This window comes from Haemaphysalis longicornis, unplaced genomic scaffold (genome assembly GCF_048455015.1).
Source record: "Haemaphysalis longicornis isolate Haplotype H1 unplaced genomic scaffold, Haemaphysalis longicornis Haplotype H1 scaffold_270, whole genome shotgun sequence".
Taxonomy (NCBI): domain Eukaryota; kingdom Metazoa; phylum Arthropoda; class Arachnida; order Ixodida; family Ixodidae; genus Haemaphysalis; species Haemaphysalis longicornis.
The window spans coordinates 869-25,059 of record NW_027526326.1 but is presented as its reverse complement, the minus strand read 5'-3'; the positions used below and the strand labels follow the sequence as shown (position 1 = coordinate 25,059).

At 47.8% G+C, this 24,191-nt stretch overlaps 1 protein-coding gene across 1 annotated transcript in view; it reads left to right on the top strand.

Annotated features, from left to right (window-relative positions):
* Nucleotides 1-11,237, top strand: part of LOC144172938 (autophagy-related protein 101-like) — an 11,439-nt gene extending 202 nt beyond the window's left edge. Inside the window, exons 2-4 of the mRNA XM_077701531.1 lie at nt 522-659; nt 3,765-3,931; nt 11,041-11,237. Coding sequence (XP_077557657.1) covers nt 522-659; nt 3,765-3,931; nt 11,041-11,127 — 392 coding nt within the window. The 3' untranslated portion in view covers nt 11,128-11,237. The remainder of the gene's footprint in view (nt 1-521; nt 660-3,764; nt 3,932-11,040) is intronic.
* Nucleotides 11,238-24,191: the final 12,954 nt, after the last annotated feature.

The following is a 24,191-nucleotide window of genomic DNA, read 5'->3' as shown; positions in this document are numbered from 1 at the left end:
TAAGCGTCGCTGTTCAGTCCCGATTCATCACTTTTATTCCTAGATCAAGTAGCTGGCAAGTAATGTGTAAGTAATTGCCCAGGTAGATGTGCCTTCCCATACAGCAGTGTAGTTTTTCTTGCTGCATATTTCCCCTGGCAATATGCTTTGTATGCCAGGGTAAAGGGGAAAAAAAACGCAAGGTTGGTAACCACGGGTGTGTTCGTTATCCGCATAAATGCCATTTACTGTATTCATTCGATTATAAGGCAAGGGTGCAGTTTGGAGAGTAAAAAAAATCGCCGTATACCGTATAATATATATATGTACACTGAGCTTCGAATATAAGGCAAGGTATGACATTGAGACTACAGATTTTGGAAAAAAAAGCTCACCTTATATTCGAATAAATATGGTAATTGTACAGTACTTCTTCTTTATGGTGATTGAAAGGTTGCATTGTGCGGTTGGTAGTGCGGGCGATGTGAGGGTGAAATGCAGGGGTGCGGTTTATGCGCGCGAAAGCACGGTATCTGTGTAAGCGGTGAGTGGTGTGTGTGTGCAGATCTGGCTGGAGTTCTTCCAGAAGCGGCGCACCCACTGGCTGCTGCCCACCGAGAACATCCCCTGGGAGGTGTGGAGCGTCCGCGTGAATGTCCTCAGCCTGCCCAACGAGCAGGGTGGGCTCTCCCTCTCTCCCTCTGCTGCTTCTCTGGAACCGTGTGGGAGGGAAAGAAAAGATTAGTAGTGGCTTAACTCTGCTATGCCAGGATATACGTAGCGTGAGCTAAGGTTCAGCAATCCAGTCCAATCCAGTCCAGTCCAGTCCAGTCCTGTCCAGTCACTGCTCTTCGCGCATGCTCAGCACGGCTCTTCACGAGCCACGCGAAACGGCTATCAAGTGGCTCCGGTGCAGCGTCAGACTTGGCTACTGCGCAATTGAGGCGCACACCTGGGCACGCGCCGGCGCCAGTGTGTCTGCTGCGGCTATTACACAGCACAATCCAACACAATCGACTTTAATCCAATCCAATCCAATGTCCCTCGCGCTTGCGCAGAACGGCCCTTCATGGCACATGCGAAACGGCTCAACCTCGGCCAGTGTAGCTTACGCTACAAAAGCGGCACATGAACCTCAGATGGCACCTCTCAGAGTGGGCATATGTGATATTGGCAGGTCACTATGGGGAAGTTGCTGCCTGATTGGGTGTGGTGAAGAGGGCTTGTGTCGTCATTACTGGTCGATCCAAGTCAGTGAGTATGTGGTCAGGCCTATATTGAGACGCAACGTCAGCTCACCTTAAATGGCCCACTGCACTCAAAATTTCCTCTTGAAAACACTATATTTCCATATAGCCTGCCTCAAAAGAAAGTGGGGTGCAAAATACACTGCCGAAATATGCGCGTGGACACCGCAAGCGGTAAGCAAAAATCGGCAATTTTGAAACCGAAATCGACGAGAGCGCAGCCATTAAAAATGACATTGGCAGCCGGCAAGCGAGCGGCCGGACGGTCAGCAGCTCGGGAGCAAGCCTGCGTGCAAGCTCTATGCCTGCACCGGGCAGCAAATGTGTGAGTCGTGTGCAGCAGAGCTCGACCGTTTCTCCAGCTGCATGGCTGGCCAAAGGAAGAAGCCCCCGTCGGCTGGAGCATTACAGGCGCGTCATGGCTGTTTACACAATCCGCCGGCAGGTGCAGTGTGGTCTGCGGCGGAGCTGTTTTAAATGCTCCTGACTGATTACCGAGGCGTGTCATGGGGCTACCACTCGTGTCCCAGCTGACTTGGGGGTACTTACTACGCATTAAAGATAAATTTGGTCGAAGTGAAATTTGAGTGCAGTTGGCCTTTAACGTTGAGCCTCATGACATGCTGATCAACATCAAACTCGTGTGCCCAGCTGCTTGTCACCGGTTGGCAACGTTGGACCTCAAAATGTAATGTTAGGGTTAATGTCAGGCCGTAATTTACCCAGTGGGGACATCAGACTGCCACGTACACCTGTTTGCTGGAATATGGAAATTATTGAATCAGCTGTGAGCTTTTTGACAGCTTTTGTCATACCCTGTCATTGGCCAATACCCTGAGTGGGTACATTGTTAAATCATCTGCAGCCTGAGGGAATTTAAGGGGACTCAGCTGATGAAACTCCTATGGGGCTTGCTAGTTTATGAACCACTGGCTTGAAAACCGCGATGCACCAATATGAAAAGCTTTGCAGATCTATGAACATGTTCTTAATAGCCTAGTTTGCTAATTCTATAAATATATTGCCACGAGGTGATGGCGAAGTGATCGTTAGAGCATACCACCGTGGTGTTGAGGAACTATCGACGACGATGAAGCTGTATGCAGTGTGCAGCATGCGCAGGCTCTGTCATGACAGCTTGTAAATAGATGGTAGATCACGTTCAGCCATGGTTCCTTTCATCTTTGTCTTGCCACCACATAACGTCGTCACTTCTGTACTGAAATAAAAATTACCAAAAAACACATTTTAGTTTAGCTAGTTCGCACCAAATGGCGCTTGCTGTGTAGCAAGTGAGGGTTCTGTTGTTTTATTTTGTACAGAAGTGATATATTTCTAAAAGAAGAAAACCGTGAGGCTGTTGGGGGCATTTTCGTGAAACTAAAACTTCTTGCATTGGTGTACGATGGTTTTTAACCCCTCGGGTCCATGGATTAGCAAGTCCAATAGGAATGTGATCAGGTCAGTGGGAATATCAGTGGCTGGTTATGCTTCTCTGCAGGCGGCACCCTTTTTGTGAACTGAGCCAGCTAGTGTGGGGGTGGTGCTGAAGTGCGCCCCTTCTAACTTCACCGCAGAAAAGGAAGGGCGCCTTTTTGTTCACGCATTTTGTGTGAAGTCGTGCAGTAACCACAACCGCCTTTTCACTTGGCGCGCCTTCCTACACAGTGAGCCAGTGCATCACGAGTTGTCTCTAGTGAACATTGCAGCGGCCAGCAATAGCCTTCCGCATCACTAGTAAACAAGGTAGCATGCAGATAAAAAAGCGGCAGCAGCTTGCATTCTGGGTACGTTGTCCCGGTGGCATTGACTGGGCTTGTGGCACTGTAGCATCTGTTCGTCCAGAAACCAAGAAACTGCAAACATGGTCCCCCAACCCTTCCAAAAAAAAGGGGGGGGGGGAGGGGGGGGGTAAAGAAAGCCACGCTACAGCTTTGAAAAATCATGCAACAGTACTTTGTGGCATAAAATGTCTTGAGAGAGACACTGTGCCTGGAAGAGAGACACAGGAAGAATGAATGCTGGCAATATTGCTAGTGCAAAACTTGGGACCTGTAGAAAAAATTTTTGGTAGGTGCGAGGTTTTCAGGTCACGGGATGTACTACATTCGAACTGTAGTACCACGTTTAGACACCACATGCGCCACCTTTCAGACTTCAGAAAGTTTAATGCCAAAGTAAAATTGTTTCCACCAATTTATAAATTCCGTGTGGTAACCCCACTAGTACATAAAATGCTGGCTTGAAGACATGCACTCCACAAAAATCAGTTGGCCATGCCTTTACGTGGCATTCGTTTGTGTAATGGCAAATGAAGAATAATTGAAACTTCTGAGGGGCTTGTTTTGTCCCTGCTTCATAGTGCAGTACTGCTTATATTGTCGATTCTCGCTGTTTCCGCTGCATTATAAGGGGTCCACACTGGCATTAGACAGTGTTTAGAGAACCCTCTTCAAGTGCCTTTTGACAAAGTGTCAGCGATGAGGCGAGGGTGCGGGGGGATAAGTGTCTTTTCCTTCCGGTGGCTGCGTCATGCAGAGCGCCAGAAGCAGCGCTCTTCGCTGGGTGAACAGCTGTCGGAGAAGGTGGTGGCCGTGGCGGCCTCGCTGAACCGGCACCAGTACCTGCCCCGGGTGCCCAGCCAGCCTGACCTGGAGCTGGTCTTCGACACCCGGTACCGGGATGTGCAGCCCTACCACTTCAAGGTGGGTCACTCGCTGATTGGCTGAGGCGGGAAATTTGAATGCGGCTGTGCCGGATTCGTTTTCAGCGGCTCCAGGGCGACGGGACATAAGTTTTGTCCCTTTGTGCAAGTGCTGTGAAAGGACTTAGCAAACGAATGGCCATGGATTGGTGGTGTTAGCAGGCGCTCACCTGATAACATTCCTGTGTGGCTTACTAATTCATGACCTTCGAAAATTTCACCTGCACTCAAAACTTCAACCTCTTGGAAATCTAATTTCCGTATGGTCTGCCTAAAAAGACTGCAAGATACAAAATAGGACCGCTGAAATACAAAATATGACAATGTATCCACGGTGCAAACGACCACCACCAGAAATCAGTGATTTTGAAACTGAAATTGAGAAGAGTGCGGCTATTACCACCAGGCTGAAGTGACGTTGCAGCCGGCATAAAGTTTCATACTAATATATACTAGAGGGAAATCTGGCGCCACTGTCTAGGGGAGCCGCGCTTCAGTGAGCGTTCCGTCATGTGCCCGGCAGGTACGTTCCACTTGTCCTTGGCATGGCTCATGAACAGGCTGAAACGATGGCTATGGCTGCAAAAAAGCAACAATATTACCGTAGATGGTTCATGAAATTTGTTGTGTTATTGTAAAATTGAACCTCCAAATGTCAGTAGTTTTTTAGAAGCTTAAAGGGGTCCTGAAATACCTTCCGCCGATGCATGGATGTACATGTAACCAAATAAAGCAATGTATTAGCAATCTCCTCCCTCAAGACTTTTGTTAAAGCGATGAGTATTTGCTGAGAAATCGTAAATCAAAAACCGCGCATTATCGTCGCGCTGCATTTCCTCCTCCTTTCCACTCATTCTTCGCTGTTGACGGCGCGCGAGCACTCCCTCCCATGATGCTGCGCTCCTCAGCGGTGACGTACTTCCGCTATTACGCTCCTCCGACTGCCGTCTGCTACGAGCAAGCTTTGTTGGCACCATGAATCCCGCACTCCGCTCAAGGCTGGAAAAGCGAAAGAAAAATCTGGCCGCATGTGTGCGGCGGCATGGCCTTGCCCTTTCGCGGTGTTCTTTGGTGCAGTTGCTATCAGCGGCACGTGACTTTTTATCGGCGGCGAACTCGCAGCCGTACGGGGAAGATCGTGCGCTTGTTCCCTTTGATGCACCGACACTGTTTATCCAAAAAGCGCCGTATCAGACGTGGCCCGGCTGGTGCCGGGTCTTATTTTGCGGCGGTCGTAATTCCTGCCGGCGGCATGTGAAAAAGACATTAACCGATACAGAACCCGTGCACAAAACCCTTCGATCATGTGACCAGTTCAGCTTGGGGCGACGCGTGGTGGAGAGCGGCAACGTTGGCAAAACATGCTCCACCGTGGCTCTGAGCTTTCTAGCGCTGGAGTGAGCGCCACTTCTTTGAGAATCTCAAACATCGGTTGCCTTGCCAACAAGGCACAAACCACTGTAGAACTCAGTTACGGTTGCATGTTCCCGGTTCAGCTCGGGGCCCCACCTCGCATCATGTGGGCACTGCAGGCGTACCACCCACTCCCATTGGGAAGTGCGAGATGCGTTTGACATTACAGGAGGCGATGGTGTGTGTGTGTTGTGGACGCCTTTGTTTCACGATGCAATGCGACGTTGTGCTTTTGCGGGTGGGTAGTGCTTCCCATGGTCTGGATTATCTTTCTCGAGCGACGTACGACTCAACTTCGCATGGGGTATGTGCAGTGTGCATGGCTAAAAGCCATCTCGGCTTGTGCGCTGGAGTTAAGTGACTTGCTGTTCGTCCCCGCAAACCATGCGCGAGGTGAGTGCCGAATTTACGACGGGCAGGAGGAGGCAACCCATCATCTTTCAATCGCGGTTCAGACTTGCAACGCATGTTGTGACGTTGTGTTCGTTCGAAACCCATCTCTGGATTGTTTTGAAGTAGAATAAAATGTATGCGTCAAACCCGGGCATTCGGCTCAGGGCGTTCTCTGCGATTGCACGAAAGAAGTGCCACGGTGCTTCAACGCTTTATTTATGGAACGTACTCAGGTAAGAGAATATCCATGTCGTGTTATGGCCGTGCTGCATTTAATACAAACGAAACGTTTGTTTACACTTGTTTCGTTTGTCATAAAATGTCCAAGCACTCCGGCTCTCCGCCGGCAGATCAGCCGGCGAGCCGACGCTGAGCAGACGACTCATCTCTTTGCCGGAAGTGCGTGAGAAAGTCGCCCAATAGCAGGATGTCTAGCTCATGACGAACATCTGGGAATCGATGATGTAGACATGTGAAGATGGCGGCGTCCAAAAACACGAAGGAAAGGGTGAGAAAAAAGCGACAAACTTTGCAACAAAAGTGTGAGCTTTCCGCTCCGCGTAAAAGAGTAATACAGATGACAGGCACAGATGACGTTGACGACCCAATTTAACGATTGCGCTAGTTCATTTAGTGTGCTCAAAATGCCTTTCAGGGCCCCTTTAATGTAGGATGAACAAGAAAAAAATGTTACTTTTTTTCGTTGATTTTGGCTTCGAGACAAAAAAGAAGCCATATGGCTAGCTAAGCCGAGCAGGTGAGGAACGTCGCTATCAGCAATGGTGCCGCCCACGGCGGCCCGTGACTGCAGCGACAGATTTCCCTCTAGTATATATTAGTATGAAACTCTATGGCAGCCGGTGAGCGAGTGGCCACAAGTGGCTGGCCAGCTGGAGCAAACCTGCACGCGACGTGTTGCCCTGGGGAAAGTGCGCCTAGCACAGCCCAATCTCACTTCCGCTTCATGACTGACTGTGTGAACCGCTGGCCAGTGGAGCATTATCTGCGATGGAGCTATTAAATGTCTCTGACTGATTAACAAGGTATTTTAAGGGGCTGCCAGTTATGTCCAAGTCGATTCGAGATGCGTACTGTATGTTCAAATTAATTGGCCCGAGGTGAAATTTGAGTGCAGTTGGCCGTTAAAAATTACCATTGTGTTCCTGTATGGAAAGTTTTACAAATCCGTGAAAGTGTTCCCAACGGTATGGTTTGCTTATTTTAAAATACACGTGTACTCCATTCTAGGCTGACCCCAAAAGCCATATGGCCAGGAAAAGAAAAAATACTTGCCTCGAATGTAAGCCAGATGAAAAAGGGCATTGGACACGCACTTTATTACTCTTGCGGGGCTTGTCGTATTACTCGTCGTTGCCGTCAACATCGCTGGCCTCTTCGCGCAGCACCCTGTCCTCATTTTTGTCCAGTGCATTCGAGATGCTGCACTTTCTGCCTGCACAAATAGCACGGCCGGAATTTCGTCCCATGCCGTGGTGACCAATTTCGCCACTTGGCTGAGCGAAGCACACTTGATGCACCCGCCCACTGTGAGTTGGTGGTCTTGCAGCATTAGCCAGTCGTCGTAATGCTTCCGCAGCCTGTCCTTAGATGGCCTGTTGATGGCCACGTCGAGTGGTTGTAGCTGGCTCATCATGCCGCTGAGTATTACTGCAGTGTCCATACCGCCTTCTGAAAGCATGGACTTAACGGCATCCATCAATTGCCGCCGTACCAAGAGTGATGCTGAAACAGCTGGGACCCGGCACAGTGCTGCCAAACAGTCTTCAAAGAGAGAACCACTCATCCACCCATTCTCATGAGCTTGCCTGAGGACACTTTTAGAGAAAACTTCCCCGGCTGGAAGAGTCTTCCATTTAAAGGAGCCATGAAGAGAAAACACAAGTTTGGTTCATTCGAAAGATTGCCTCGTTAGAACCATAACGACACCACTTATAACGCAAACTTCGCTCAAATAAGCTACATAATTAGGAAAAAAGGAAATGACCATGCGGCCCACCAGCTCATTTTCCGCAACAGAACCTATGATGTCACTCGAGAATGCTCTGCGATTGGCGGAGTTCGGCAAAAGCAAACGCATGTTAGCAGGGCTTATAGTTTGCATAGCGAGCTAAATGCCCGTGAAACATACTGCACATTCTTTTTATGACAAAGAACGGTGGAGTAAACGGTTGAAGTTCCGAACGAACATGCAAGCGTGTATGCCAATGCGTACGAAACTACCGCCAGCCGAACTCGACATCTCGCCGTCGCCGTCGCGCAGACGAATTTTCGGGTACAAGGCTCTTCGGGGCCAACGAACCGTCCCAGCACGCACAGCCGCGACCTTGCTTGGTATCGTAATCCTTTCACAGGAGGTTGGCCGTCATATCGCCAACCAGCAAAGGTAAAAATAGAAACAAGGGGAGTAAGGAACACAGAGCAGCAACGAGATAGTGCCGCTCGTCGCACAGGTTTCGGTATGGAGGTCGTGTTGGCTTGCTGCTGTCGTTACGAGCTCGTTTACAGTTTACAACCACTGAAAACTTCAGTTTGTTCGAGTACTTTACAATGAAATTTCGTTGCTGCGTTTTGAAATGCCCATGTAGTACGGGCAAATCGTCGAGGGAGTGCGACATCCCCGCCGATGAGAAGATCTCCTTTCATGTGCTGCCCAACGACGAACCTCGGCGAAGACAGTGGCTATGTTTTGTGAACTTTGCAAACGGAGGAGAAAGAGAGCTAAAGGAAGTACGAGTGTGCTCGCTTCATTTCCGAGGAAGTGATTACGGCAGGGACCCGGACATGCTGGCGCTCGTCGCCGACTTCGTCAAAAGCGCTCTGACCTTGGGGAAAAAAATAGCCGTACACACCGTGCATTGACGCTCGAATCTTTCTGGTCGGAGCAGAGAGCTCGAGCGAACGGCTTTCCATACACGATACTGGCCAACTGGCATAAGCGATACTGCTACTGAAATTGAAAATACGGCACATACGTACCAGTCTGTATTCGTCCGTCGCGACGGGGTTGACGAGGCAGCGGTGCCGACAGCTGGGTGTTCGTCTGTTGTGGCTATCGCGGAATGGTCGCTTTCCCGTCCACCGCGTATCCCACAACTCTTGCCACTCGTGCACTTGGAAGCATTGAGCGTTCAAGTGGTGTGAGGTTGTTAAATGCAAGCCTGAGCTCCTCGGCAAGAGTTTTGTTCTCCAGATCAGGCGATTCCATGACTAGGGCTGCGGGTGCACTAGGTTTTACTACTATTTTTAAAATGGCCACCATCCCGGTCGAGTCCCGCGTGTGGGTGCTATATGGAGTGGACATACTAAGTATCTATTTCATGGACCGGCTCGTATGACGCCATTGTTCACGTGACGAAATGTGCATTTTTAGCGGGAGATTTAAAATTTTGGCTTAAATTGCCTTATTTCTCAGTGAATAAAGCATCATTTGCTTCCGGGAAAGCGCTTGGGGTACTATGAAACACCTAATCTTTCAAATAAAACAAACTTTTGTTTTCTCTTCATGGCTCCTTTAACAATAATGTAGGGTGGCAGCTTTTTCCCGCCAGCCATGCAGCGCGACATCATAGTGGTGCGCTGCTTCTCGTAGCCTGCAGTTTTCGCTTTCACTTGATTGGTGCCGTTCTCATTCACACTGTAGGCCACACGCATGCCAAAATACGCCGGGGTCTGATCTGCGTTACTGATCTAGCCCAGTTCGTACTTCTTTTCCGGTTGCTTCTTGGTAACAAAGCGCCGGGATGCGTCAAGCTTCTCCTCGAAGTCAGGAATTAGGTTTCGGCGGACAAAACATTAGGTTTCGGCGGACCTAACTAGAATTAGGTTTTGGCTAGATGTTATGTTAGGCGTTATGCGAGACGTTATCTCAACAGCTAGGAGACTCAACCGTACAAACTGTCTCTTGAACACCACATGGTGTATTTATTTTGCTTTGTAAACAACCTTTATAATCCGTTTTAAGCAGTGTATTTAAGGCAGTAGTGCCTGCCAAAATTAATCAACCCAGATCTCTATGTGCGGCAGGACATGAGCCAATAAGAGTAGTTTCAAAAGACGTGCATTGCAAAATGTCTGTATTTTCAAATCGTTTTTCAACAATCCTGTCCCCATTTTATAAGGTGCGCATTCTGCCCTTCAGCTTTTATCCGACACCAGCAAATATTCTTCGCTCTCCTGGTTGTCGGCTACGCTTTTCTTGGGAAGGGGGGAAATAACGGCTCAACAAATGCATGCTGATGCCTGACTAATAAACCCTCAACTGTAAACTGTGCAATGTGCTGTGTGTGGGAGACGTTTTCAGACAATTAATGCTAATGGGTTGTCTTATCTCTTTGTTAGTTATTATCTTTTTGTTGAACAATGCTGACGAATATGGAGCACCTTCTTAGAATAATTATTTCAACTTCTGGCCGGTCGGCTCAGTCGAGGGACAGACTGACAGACAATTTTGCCACTTGGGTAGCCCCAGAAAGACTAGAGCGTTTTTAAAACATGTGCGCAGGCTGTCCCTTTCAGTTGGCACCAGGGCTTGCTCCAGGGAATCGCCCCGCTCCGTTACAAAACCCTTCCCCGAATGTTAGCGCTGCCAGGGAGTGCAGCGGGCGGCAAATGCAAACACCGCGACTCACACCCTCGCCCGTCGAAGTCCAGGCAAAGCGGCAGGCTGCACTTTTTGGGTGCTCTCATCCAGCAGCGGTGGAAAGACAACCATGGCTCATTTTTTGGCGTTTTCCATCTGGTCACCCGGGCCTCTGACTTCAGCAGTGGCAATATCTGACGAAACTCATGTCTACACATTTTGCCCAGGAGATATTGACTGAGGCAGCTGAGCTCGACCGCGTTATCAAAGTGCAGAAGGGCTGTCAAAAGGGGGGAGAGGGCGCCTTGTGTCCAAGAGCCCCTTGCCGTTTAGCTGCATGTCATCGGTGCATTGCGGGAGTCCAACCCCCTCCACCCTAGTGGAGGACACCAGTGCATGTTTACGGGAGTTGATCGCAACTGTTCCAAGTGCGACACTTTTGGTAACCCAACTAGTTCTCACCACTCGTGTTTAGCCAGCAGTTACTGTTTTCAACGAGGCTATGTTTTTGAGTTCGCTGAAACAACTGTCTGTCTGCGTTTTCAAGCTTTGAAATAGTGTGAAAATGTTGGAAGTTCTCAAATACGTAGTCCATTTGATTCAGGCCTGGATTGAGTAGCGGGTGACTTGCTTCGATACTCCCCTGCCGCCGAAAGGTGCCCAGCGTGCAAGTGACTGAGCGGGGTAACCCCTGGGTCTTGCAGGTGGGCTACCAGACCACTGGGCCGTGCAACAACCCGTCCATGGGAAGCACCGTCCGCAAGCTGCTCAAGGACACGCTGGCCTTCTGAGGGGCCCCCCCCCCCCCCCTTCGCTGGGCCCTATATACGTTGTGTACATAAGCTCTGCTCCATAAGCAGGGAGCATCCTCGGGTCGAATAAATGCCTCTTTTTACTCACACTCTGCCTCCAGAGTTGGAAAAAATGGTGTTCCCGACCGTGCGTGCCTATGTAATAATAGCAGTGGCGAGAGTCCGCTCCCTTGTGGGCCCGCCCTTTCCTGGGGGCACCGTGGTACACTCCTTCTGTTCTGTTACGCAACTGCTCCAAGAACTCCGCTCTTCAGCCCCAGTCGCCTAGAGGTCAAATCTCAGGTTTTGGCATGAACGACCTGGCTGTGAACCCCACCAGTACCAACACTTTTGCAAGACCCACAATTTTTTTTTTACTGCAAGACATTATTTTGACTCAGCTCTATGCATTATTTTTGTAACTAAGGGTGGTCTGGTATCTTCTCGGTAGGCTTAGGAATGCGGCGCGGCTTACCGCCATGTTTAATTAACCTTCTGCGCCTCCTCAAAAGTGCTGGGCTTACACCTATCTCGCAATGGCATACCGCGTCACAGTGTGCCGAAGCAATGTCTTCGCACTCAAGTTTCCCCCGTTTTGACAGCGCTAGCTATTTATCAAAAGCTTCGGGTGGCATTCTTTATGTTGGACATTTTGTCGTACAGAGGAAGAATATCAGCTCAGTGGATGGGCTGAGAAGCTGAATTGAAGTTCATCCTAAATTGCACTAAGTGTTATAGCGATGAATCGTACAACAAATGGACGGGACAAAGCGCAAACTTACATCAGTTTATTCCATGCAAAAAGGCAGGGATCACACATGAAGTGTGTATAGGGGGCACCAGAAAAAAGTGCAGAAAAACATGGAAGACCTGGGTTGACAGCAAAAAAAGAAAAAAAAAATGACGCATATTTATCTATAACTGCAATGCCAAACACACGAGTGCACATTGAAGTCCTGTAATGGACTTATATAGGCACACCATAAATAGTATCCCATCCGAAATTTTGCACGACAATGGTTAGTGTTTCTAGAAGGAGAACTTTAGAATGTGCTGTCGCAGGAAAACATTTCGGCGAATAGATGCCATGATTTGAAGCACAACAAAAACACACAGACGAAAAACAGAGTAGACGAGGCAGGCGCTAGCTCGTCTACTCTGTTTTTTGGCCGTGTGTTTTTGTTGCACTTCAAATCATGGCATCTATTCACCAACTAGCCTAGCAACGTGCCTTCGAAATTTAAACAATGACTTGCATGCATGGGAAAGTTTCTGGGCAAAAATGAGGGAGGGAGAGGTATTGTGGCCCGTAAACTTTCGCTCGTCACTGCACATATTTTTCTAAGATATTGGGGGGAAATGTAAGAAAGCGAAAGTCTGTGAAAGAATTTGAACACAAAAAAAATGTGTCTCTCTCTTTTCTGTTTTGTAAAGAAGCATCCAAAATTTCACCGCAATCTTCGGCATGAACCAGAAGCGCTGCTTCAGTGCACTAAAGCGTATCCTGCAAAATTATTGTTCGACTGCTAACTTAACTTTATCACTTCATCTGACCGAACCAATTGGTCCATCAGGGCACAAGCTATACACCATTTGAACCTTTATGTCGTTTTGTGCTTAAGGGGCAACACTGGTTTTGAGGACCGAAAATTTACAAAAAAATCAATTTCCTGTATTAATTTTATTCGCAGTCTACATGTCCAAAAGAGTGTACCTGCAAAATAGCTGCACCATGAGCATTTACAACACTGTTGCCTTTGAAGTCACCTAAATGACTATTTTTGCCTACGTTTCCAAACTTCGTGCCCTGTTTTCCCAGAACCAATTTTTTCCCCACGAGGTCAACTGTCAGGTACAGTATCTCGGGATGTACTGGTTCCTTTTTTTTTTTTTTGCTGCATCATTTTTTCTGCATTTTATAGCTTATGAACTGAACAGTGCAGTAATACCACAGAAGTATACAATTTATTTTTGCTACCACAATTTTTTATGCTGATCGGTTTACGAAAATACTGGTAATTGGTCTGCGCTAGAACGGTGGTTTGGGCTAGTTGGTGGTGCATACTGAAATTCGAAACAGCGCAGAAAGACGGGACAAGGAAACGACAACACAAGGCGCTGGCTCAACGTTTATAGATACTTTTTCAGTTTCGGAACTGCGCCTTCCAAAGCGGGCGCGACTTTACCCTAGGCGCTGAGAGGGCGCTCCGGTCGCGAGTTGCGCTGTGTCGGCGGCTGCGGCGGCGGCTCCGGCGGCAGCGTTGACGGCGTGCGCGGCCCGTCCGTTGAGCTCAAAGTTGCGGCCGCGGTTAGTTGCGTGTCTGCTCTACGAGTTTCTTCTTTTCGCTTGCGTTTGACTTTGCCCTTGTGCGAGAAACTTGCCGTTTTCAGTGTAGTCGGGGTTTGGGATGCTATTGAACAGTGCGGCCGCGGGTGAAAGCATTTCGTGACTCCGTCAACGTGCTGTGTTTTCCTTCTTGTGCTGGGCTTGGTGCAATGCCGACTGGCTTAACTCGCAGTCGGCTGTACGGGATTTTCCAGCCCACTTTAGCAGTGATGCTTGTGAGGAGGCTGGGCACATGCGTCGTGCATTAGGCACATGCTTATGCCCTTTACAAAATGTACAAGAGGAGGACGGAATGTATACCCTCATGCTAAACAAATAGTGAAACAAAACAGACAAATGAACAAAAAAAATTCTTAATGCTAACACAATATAACTAGAAAACATACAATCTAAATCTCAAGGGTTTTGGGTTAGCTTTACCCGCGCAATTTGATTTCTTTGAAACTACGAAGGATACGCGGATGTCTTTCATAAAGAAAGCATGCAGTTGCTGCGCATGGTTATCAGGAAATATCATTCGTGCTGCAACGAACTTGCGCGATTGGCATGCCAAGCGAAATTGTGTACGCACTTGACAGCTACTGCTACGCGAAAATTCATTTAAAATGTTTTCGTTCTTGGTTGTTTAGCCCCCGCTAAAAATCACTGGGCGTACGTAAATCTCCTTGCATAATCGACCCGTTTCAAATAAATCGCGAACTGGAATAGCGCGCGCGCGGCAAGAAAATGTTGAGCAACTTCCGAGAACAGTTATTTCTTTTCGAGTACGCAGCCAGATCACAACCCGAGATGCCGAAGCGGAACACTACGGATGGGCCGGCATTTGCACGAGGGCGAAGGAATCCAAGAGCGATAAAAATCACGTGACCAGCAACCCTACGTAACGTGTTACGCCACGTAGTTTTTTTTTTTTTTTTTTTTTTTTTTACTGCGGGGTATGTAATATTTTTCTGCCATTCTTTTTTTTTTCTCGTCCGCGCGCTACGTTTGCACGGCGTTGCACGCGCTCTCCGGCAAGTCGACGTTCTCATGTGGTGCCGATTATTCTTCTCTGTGCCTGTTCTAGGTTCAAGCGCACAGAGCTTTTCTTGCGCGCTGACATCCCAGCGCTCACATGCGGTTTACGTTATGCTTTCCCTCCGACTGGAGCAGGAAGGCGAAAACCACTTAGTTGAGCGCTCCACGTGTTTGGTGTGCGTGCGTGGGTGGGCGCACGCATCCGGTAATTGCGTACATTCTTGAAAGCAAACAGCTACAATAAACAGAAGACAACGAAATTGTTTGCCACTTGTGTGGTTCTTCCGAGTTCACTCTTGCAAAAGAGCATGAATATACGCGCATGCGTATATGCATGCTCAAAGTTTCGGCGTAGGTGCGTGTCTCTACAATTTTCTTCCTCAAAGTTTCGGCGTAGTTTCGTGTCTCTACAAGTTTATTCCTTTCGTTTGCGTTTGTTTTTGACCCCCTTGCGCGAACCTTGCACTTCAGTGCGTTCAGTTTGTGACGCTATTGAACAGTGCCGATTTCATCGAGGATTTCGTGACTCCGTCAAGACGCTGTGTTTTCTTTGATGAGCCTGGCTTACCGCAATGCCAACGTGCTCCGCACCTGGCTGTACGAGCAGATACAGAAGCAACACTCAGAAGTGTCACTTTTTAGCGCCGTCATCGGATCCATAGCTTCTCATCCAATAGAAAAGAGCGATTCCCCGCGCGGACAAAGAGATAAGCAAAACGCGCAAGGTATGTGGACTTCATTTTCTCGAAAAGGATATTGCGATCATTAACGTAAAGTCGTCGAGATCGGCCGGGCTTACTGGGCACTGGAGGAAAGTGCAGTTTCCGTTAACTTTCCCAACCTTCCCAGCAACTTGTTGAGCAAGCAGACTCGACGGCGGTCTCCGAAAAAGAGAAAAGTAGGGTCTGCGCACGAGCTAGGTTATTACAAAAGGAGAACACTTTCCCAAGGAGCGACAAGAGGAGCTCTCCAAGGCGCCTGTTCCCCAGCAATGCACCGATTTTGCACAGATAGTCGATAATAGTGCGGCAATACGGCTCCCAGCCAACTGGAAAAAGGCAGCACTCGAAGAAGAACCGGGGCAGCGTCGGCAAAGTTTTTTACTGGGCCCGAAAGAAAGCGGGGCCTATACAATCCTGAAGAGCGTTGTTGCGCGACATGACATCACCTATGTTGTCTACGAAACGGGAAGCTGCTCCAACAGTCGTGTGAAAAAATATCATTCGGGATGCAATAAATTTGCGCAATTGGCATGGCAAGAGAATTTGTGCGCACGCTTGACAGCCACTGCTACGCGAACGTTCATGTAAAACGCTGTCGTTCTTGATATTTTAGCCGCCGCTTCAAATCCCTGGACGTACGTACGACTCCTTGCATAATACCGTCCGTTTCAAATAGATCTCGAACTGCAACGGCCGCAGCAAAATGATGAGCAACGTCCGAGAACAGTTATTTCTTTTGCAGTACGCAGCCAGAAGCGGCGAGGACCGTAGGCGCCGAGCGGGACGCTCCCCGCTAGCAGACGACGCTCGCTCTCCTAGCGCAACTCGCAACCGCAGCGCCGGGGTGGCGAGAGTCGCGGCCAGCCGCCTTCTCTCCATGGCCGCGGCGGGGAGATGCGGAACTGAAAAAGTATCTAATAAAAACGTTGCGCAGGCTAACAACTGCATGGTTGGTTTATTGCGCGGCTTGCGAAATATACCCTGAAAATAAGGCGAGAAGGAACGCGATAAAAAAGAAGGAACACGAAAAAGAGCACGAAAAAAAGAAGTGCATCGAACATTGCACACAAAATACAAGACTGATACACGTGCATTAATTAAATGGTAGCAACGCTGATATGATACGTGGCCAGAGGCGCGAGGCAAGGAAGACATCCTGAACAGTCAAGATTTTTATGAATCCAGATAGCGGATTTCCTTTTTTAGTAATTCAATGGACGGCTTACTCACACAATCGCCGCCTGCCTTGTGAATGAATTAGGCTTCATAGATCTCACGCTCACGCTGACCCTTATACGTTCTTGCAGTGCGGGTATCGTGGAATCTGGCCAAGCAGCCGTGGTCATGACAATGTGTGGCAAGATTGCTGCCAGTACCCGTTTTTAGAACCCGTTGATGACCCGTTGCCAGTACCCGTTGATGACCTGACATCTGCGAAGTTTACAGTGCCAGTAGAAACAATGCTAAATTGCTTATGTGGAAATTGCTTCCCTGGTCTTTCTACAGCACACAGTGACACAGGGATAAAAAGTACTCGAGCATCTCACAGGTAGATAATGAAAAAATTGCCCGAAATGGAATGACATAACAAGTCGCACAACTCTGAACTTGCACCACATAGTAGATGAAAAGTGACTGGATATCTGGGCTCAGGATGTTAAAATAATCGTAACGTGTCAGTCTCAAGCACATAGGTTGAAAAATAACAAAAATGTCCTCAAGACCAGTGTCCTCCCTTAATTCGACAGCTTCAGCAGTCCTTTTGTGCTATGTCATATAACAAAATTGTATGTACCTACTATGAAAGGAAATCCTTTTAAAAGGCTACCTGCACCAAAGCACTTCTCCCCAACCGAATCTTTGCATAAATTGTCAGCTGCCGCAGCCACGAGTCCTCCAACCATTTTTTCTGTCTCCTTCCTTCTTTAAAGGAGCCATGAAGAGAAAATACAACTTCGTTTAATTTGAAAGAGCTAGGATTCAGTATCTCACTCAGCTCCATTGCAGCCACAAAAGATGTTTTTTTAACGAAAAAAAGCAAGAAGTATTTAAAAACTTTCAAATTTTGCGTCACAGTGACGTTCATGAGCAAGAATGACGTCACACGGGTCAACAATAAAACATAATTTTCAGCGCGTTAAAGGGAAGCTGAAGCACTTTCCAAAAAAATTGAGTTAGATTAACAGTTATATAGTTTCTTGCGCGCTGATTCCGAATATCACATTGAAATTTATCGTACATGAGTCCAAGTGGCATTTATCCTGCAAAAAGCGCGGCCCCGTTTGAAAGACGCGCGCTTTTCGTCTTTTGACGCCCCTGATTGGTTTCGCCCGTCATGACGTCAAAGGAGGACACCCTTCGGCCGCGCGGGTTGTCGGAAGCATTGCGAACGATCGCACGGTTGCCTTTGCGGCAATTTAGTTTGCAGTTTAATTTTCGCACATGACTGGAAGTTTGTTTTATAATTTCCCGTGCTGTTGGTTCAATTATCTTGGAGCTTAAATTTGCTTTACACGACAGAGAACCCCAAAGCAGTGACTGTGACGTTGACTAGTGGGTTCCATCAAAATATTTTTGAATTAGACAACCAGCATAGGGGGATTTTATACCTTATGTTAATGTTAGGTACTGCCTTAACTGTTTCTTATTATACACAAAACCATTTATGCCGAAGATTAATGGGCGTTTTATAAACAATCTACCAGCGAAAAGCACGTACGTGCACTGCGCGAAAAAATAGCGTTCATGCACTGTAAACGTATATGCGAGACACATCTTGCCGGTACACGCATAAACCAACAAGCAGACTCTGCTTCCGCATTTCCTTTGTTCGTTGTCGCCCACCCCAGCCCCGTTACTCATCCCCGTACACAGACCCACACGCGCGCGCCATTTCGGCAGCGGCGCTACGGCGCCTCCGCGATTGCTAGCTGCACTTCGATGAGTGGCGTCTTACTGCTTCACATGCATTTATTCTGAAAACACTGCAGCATACTAGTGCCTGCTCAGCATTATTGGCTGTAGTAGGGCTTGATTTTCGCTTGTGCGTTGCGCATTCTGCTACAATATTACGGCCACCTCGTTATAATTAACAGACCAGTCGGACAAGGCAGTTACGTTGTAGTTACGTTACTTTAGGTAACAATCACCAAACGTTTGTGATAATGAATCGTTGGCCTGTTTCAGCATTTCTAGATTTAAGCATTCACCGCGCTAGTCGGACAGAGGCCGTATATTTACTCTTCGCTCCTAATTTTTTTAGTATCACCATTATATATATCACCGACTATCACTGGAGCACACTTGAGGTTCAGTGACAACAAGTGCTTGCCAGGTTATAATATGCAGCCACACGGAATCTTGGGCAAAAAATTAGGCCCCCGCAGTCAACACAAATTATGGCACGGTGGTGGTTCGGAGTGGTGTTTTTTTTTTTTTTATTCCAGACAAACATCACCTTATCGTGACATGTAGACTTGCAAAATAAGTAATCTGGTTGTCTTGGTTCTTTTACTTTGTAAGAATACTGTTTACCTCTTAGCCGGGAGAGAACTTCTATCAGGATTGGCCCCTTGTTTTAGTTTCGCCAAAAAATTGTTTTTTTGAACACTGTCCTGAGCCCATAGGGAAAGAAAACCGACGCGTTTAACGAAACAAGTAGTTCCTGAACAAATGTGACTTGGTTTCCGGAATGGAACGAAACATCCCCGGCCAAAGTACAGCAGGATTCCCCATCCTTCCTAAATCTAGAATCAAATGTGAACATTCACATCCGTCGCATCAAAAAAAAAAAAAAAAAACGCATTGGAGCGGTTTACAAAGTATTTAACGTAGTGTAGTATATTCTCTGTCATCAAGCACAGCCACCTCGGCTGTCGCTTCCGTATGTTATCAAGCATCCCGGCGAGGGATTATTCTGCTTAGGAAAACGGCATGATAACGTATGCCTCGTTTGGCGTTCGTGCATACTTTTTGAACACGAAAATTGTACAAATGAGTGCTATCAACCACAACAACAACAAGTATCATACACAAGGAAACACGGCGAAAAGAGCATGGCCGAGGCGGCCGATCCGGCCGGAAGTCCAGGGTATGACGTTTTTCAGCCGGTTTTCGCCCGCGCTCTTCGGTCTTCCGGCATCGCGCGGCGAGATGGGGGCGGGGCATCGGCCCACTTTTGTTTGCGCATTGCGCCGCTTCTATTGCATGTATTGCGAAAATATTTCGTACACATCAACTATTCAATGTGTACTTGCTGCTAGTCAACTTTTCTTTTAATTCTAAAACCGCTTCACCTTCCATTTAACTGCATGTTGGCATTAAAGTGATGCGGTCAAATGGACCTATACTCGGTTACAACTCAAGAACGGCACCACCTCATGTAGTGTATCACTCCGCCAAAGCGCCGGACCCGTGACGTCAGTGCGCGCGCGTTTTGAAATGGGTTTGCTATGAATGCGTGATATCGTCTGCCTTGTCTGACGCAGTTTTTTTGTCGTCACTGGAGTCGTTTATAAGCATATTAAGTCCAAAAAATCACGGGAACGGCTCACGCCATGTTCAAAATACTCCCAGTAACGCCCTACTTGCGCCGCGCGGAGAAACATCCGGCTACGGTGATAAGGCACAGCGGCAACTCCCGGTGCGAGTATAGAAGCCCCCTTACAGACGTCCAGTCATGTGTCGTCGCGACAGGTCAGTTAGGCGGCCGCCAATCGCACAAACAAGGTTCCGTGACGTCATAGAAAAGTTGCGGGAAATTGGCTAGGGGGTCGCGACTGCTTCACACGTTTTCTTTCATATCTCCGTTATTTGTTCTAAGATTGCCATGATATTGGTATCATTGTTATCGGGACTAAGCAGTCTTTCTAATAAACCCAACTTGTATTTTGTCTTCATGGCTCCTTTAAAAGGCTACCTGCACCAAAGTCCCCAGAAGTCCCCAACCGAATCTTTGCATAAATTGTCAGCTGCCGCAGTCACGATTCCTCCAACCATTTTTTTCTGTCTCCTTCCTTTTTTAAGGCCAAAGCTTCAAGTGCCCCATTGTGTAAAAAAAGTGGCTGCCACTGAACAAGTAAAAGCCACTTACAAGAATGTCGGAATTTGTACAACGGTCTATACGCGGATTAATTTCGATAATGTAATTGCTTAGTTTGAAAAAAAAAGGGGGGGGTACATTTGAATTCAAATGCGAGTCTTCAGGTGATCAGCATAGGGCACTACATGAGCACATTACAGCACTGGAACAAGAGGTGGCTTAGTGTGTACGATGCTGACATATTGCGTGACAGGTGAGCGTCGTGGCACGTGAGTGCAACAGGTGCACCTCTCCCCCTCCCCCCCAGCCACGGATAACTCTTGATTCTGGGGAGAAGGAGGTGTGAAGTGTGCCCAATCTGATTGTCCAAGTAATTTGCACCACAAGACAAAGAAGTGACTCAAGCTGGATAAAACAGTACAGAAGTCTCTGATAAGAAGTATTGCCAGGAGAAGGCATAAAGCTTTCGCCTTCAAGCACATAGGCAGACCTCAGGGAATTCGTTGTTCTGCGCACTAATTGTGGCACGTTCTAATGGCCTTCTCAAGCAAGCCTCTTCAGAATGTGCGTGCTTCGTGCAAATCGCACCATCTCGCCTACGTCGCCGGTCACCGAGTGACCCTACAATGGATGCCTGCACATTGCGGCATTCTCGGCAACGAGAAAGCGGATGAGGCAGCTCGCAGAGGCCTACAGCTGCGAAATGTAAGAAAGATTTTTTCTTCACAAAACACGAGGCCGCGGCGCTAGCGAAGGAGCTTGCCTTAGCGGAGCGAAACCGCCTCTGGTCTTGTCCTGAAACTCGGCACCCTTTCCTGCACCATATAGACCCTGGACTCAGAATGAGGCTACCAGAGCGGATTCCACGTAAGCTTGAAACCCTTTACCACCGGTTGCGTCTCAATGCAGCGCTCACGAACTCCTACCGCCATCGCCTCGGTCTAACTGCAAATCCCTATTGCGATAATTGTGGATTGCCCGAAACAGTAGAGCACGTCCTTCTAGAGTGTCCGGCATACATCCAAGAAAGAACTCACCTCGCAGAAAAGATTCAGTGCCTCAACAACGCATCTATATCTTTGAAAGGTCTCCTTGGACCCTGGCCCTCTCCATCGTCCCAGAGAAAAGTGTTGGTTGCTTTATTTGACTATTTACACGGAATCGGCCTCGCAGAGACAATTTAGAACTTTACGTGTGAGATCGTGTGGACCTTTAAGTCACCACGCAAAGCTTCGTGTTCACTTTTTCTTTTAATCTCTTCTTTTCCCCTCTTTCTTCTGCCCTACTTCTTTTAGGGCCTTTACTCCCTTCTCCCCATCCCCGCAGAGTAGCATGCAGGCGGGAACATGCCGGCAAACCTCTCTGCTTTCATCTAATAAAGAGCTCTCTCTCTCTCTCTCTCTCTCTCTCTCTCTCTCTCTCTCTCTCTCTCTCTCTCTCTCTCACACACACACACACACACACAGAGGCCTCGGACGAGTGAAAGAGGTGCAAGGGACAGAACACTCTTGAAAAATGTTGGCTCTGCTGACAGCTTGATCACCAATTGGATTTCTGAACTGATAGTGTATAACAAAGTGCCTAGATTAATCTAGTGGGTTTGTTTAAATATTGCATTGCACTGTATTGCATTTTAGTATATACTACAGCGATTTCGTATTCATGGGAGGTTGTGGCCGTTGCTACACAAGGGTGGCCAATCCTGCTCTGGTGAGGGAGTGCGTTACCGGCAATGTTCGCCGGGGTCAGGCCGCACCCTATTGGGAATCCCACCGCTGCCACCACTATTGGGAAGCCAGGGGCTGACTCCACTGTTGGGAATTTCACCGCTGACTCCACTGTTGCGAACCATGGTAGCGTGGTCGATGTGGGCCGAGGTGGGTGAAGTGCCGGGGCAGTCATGACGGGCAAGTTGACGAAGAAGAAAACTTTATATACAAGTATTTACATCTTGGTATGAGAGCGGGCAGTGCGCTCCTGCGCGCGCGAGATTAAATAGGCACGTTGGGTCCCTTCCCCTTCACCCTTTTTCTCCGGCTGACGTCAGGAGCATCCCCAGGATTGAGGGACACGCGCCGCGGAAACCTGACTGCGCCCCTCTCCCGGCGCTTCGCCCGTCCGGGGCGTAACTGAATGGGGCAGAAAAAAGAAACGGCCGCCGTTTAATAACGAAGACAGCTAGAAAAATCGACTCCGGGATATCCGTAGCATGGCTCTAGCGGCATGCCGTGGCAAAATATTGGGCTTGTACGACTAACTCACGAGGTTCCCGGGCAGTCTAAAATTTTTCTGCTGCGGCCTATGAGAACAGGCTGGATTTCAGGTCGTTCCGCACTAGTTAACACAAAATTGTGGCGCTCAGAAAACAGATAGAAAAAACGACTCCCGGGTTTGAGTACTTCAGGTTGTGGGCTACAAACCTGTTATTGTAGATTTTTTGCAACGTTGTTTGTGTAGGTTCCCTGCAACACTTTTCATGCCCGGGGTGAGGCGTATCGCCACAAACTTCGAAAAACCGACGCTACGTGGCGCCCCCGTCCCCCTCCTTTTTCCTGGAAGGAGTGGAGAGGAGGACCGTCTCCACCCAACACAACACTCGCCTCTCCTCAGCGGAACCAGGGAGGGTTCCCATCTGTTGTCGCTGAGAGTAACAAAGAGGCAGTCGGTAGTGTGCACGAGGACGAACAAGGCCTGCTCCTCTGGTTTATCCCAAGGAGGTGGGGGAGATAATTGCTGCCACTGAAAAGGTTTGGCTGACTTGACTGTCCCCCCTCCTCATTTTTAGATTGCGCAGAGCAAACAAAGCGTGCTCCCCTGGTTTTTTCGCTCGGGGTGAGGGGGGGGGGGGAAGACTTTCCAGCACAAGAACTGTGCCTGAAGGACCTACGACGTGTCCACACGCGCTACTGTGTACAGTTTTTACTTCTTCGTTTTCTTTCTTTTTTCTGAGGTGGCAAATAACGCTATGTTAGTACGGTGTCAAATGTGAAAATAAGTTATCCGCACGGTTTCCTGCAGTGATGCGTTAAATGGTGTAAAACGTATATGTTTGCGCGCAGGTATGCCATTTTGTCTTTTTTTACATACGGATTAGTATGAATGTATTTGTAATCTGTTTAGCGTTTTCTCTTCTTTTGCTGTATTGTGTTTTTCTTATGTATACAGGTAATCATGCCGTCCTTGTTACTGTATATATCTATTCCCACACATGCCTAAGGCCTGGCGCTCAGGCTGGAAGTATGAAATAAATAGTAAATAAATAAAAATAAAGCACTATCTTCAAGTTTCTGAGACTGAAATTATGGCGCAAGGGGGGTTGCCAAGAGCTGAACGAGCGCCGCTTTTTTAACGCTATTATATCGAAGCGGCGTCCGTTTTATCAAAAATCGTTTTCTCGAATGCCGGTTTATAGATTCACCAATGTTCGTTGGTTTTTTTCATTTAAATTGTTATTTTATTCAATTTATGTACCATTCATCCCAATGCTATTTAAACGCTTTTTACCAGAGGGAATATATTAATTAGAGGTGTGTTCAAGTTTAATTAATTGTTTTTCATCCTTTTGAAAAATTCCCAGTATATTGCCGTAGTTTCGCAGTTTTTTTCCCGCAGCTTTTTGTTCAATATTTGTTGCCTTTAAGCTTTGCGAATTTTCTCATTCTTGTGTGCGCTCTAGAGAATGTGTTTGATATTTTGTTAATTGTAAATATTAAAATTGTGGCCGCGCTCCACTGCTTCCAAGGCGCTTCCATCAGAACAGCACCAGTTAAAAACTGATATGCGTTAAAAACGGTTATAAAAAGTATAAACGACGCCGTAAGAAGCATGCATATACGTGAAAAAGTCAATGGCGCTTAACCGAAATGGAAGCAATTATACATTTACAGCACACTGTTACAGTTAAAGTGTCGTGAATTATACGAACGCAATGGTAGTG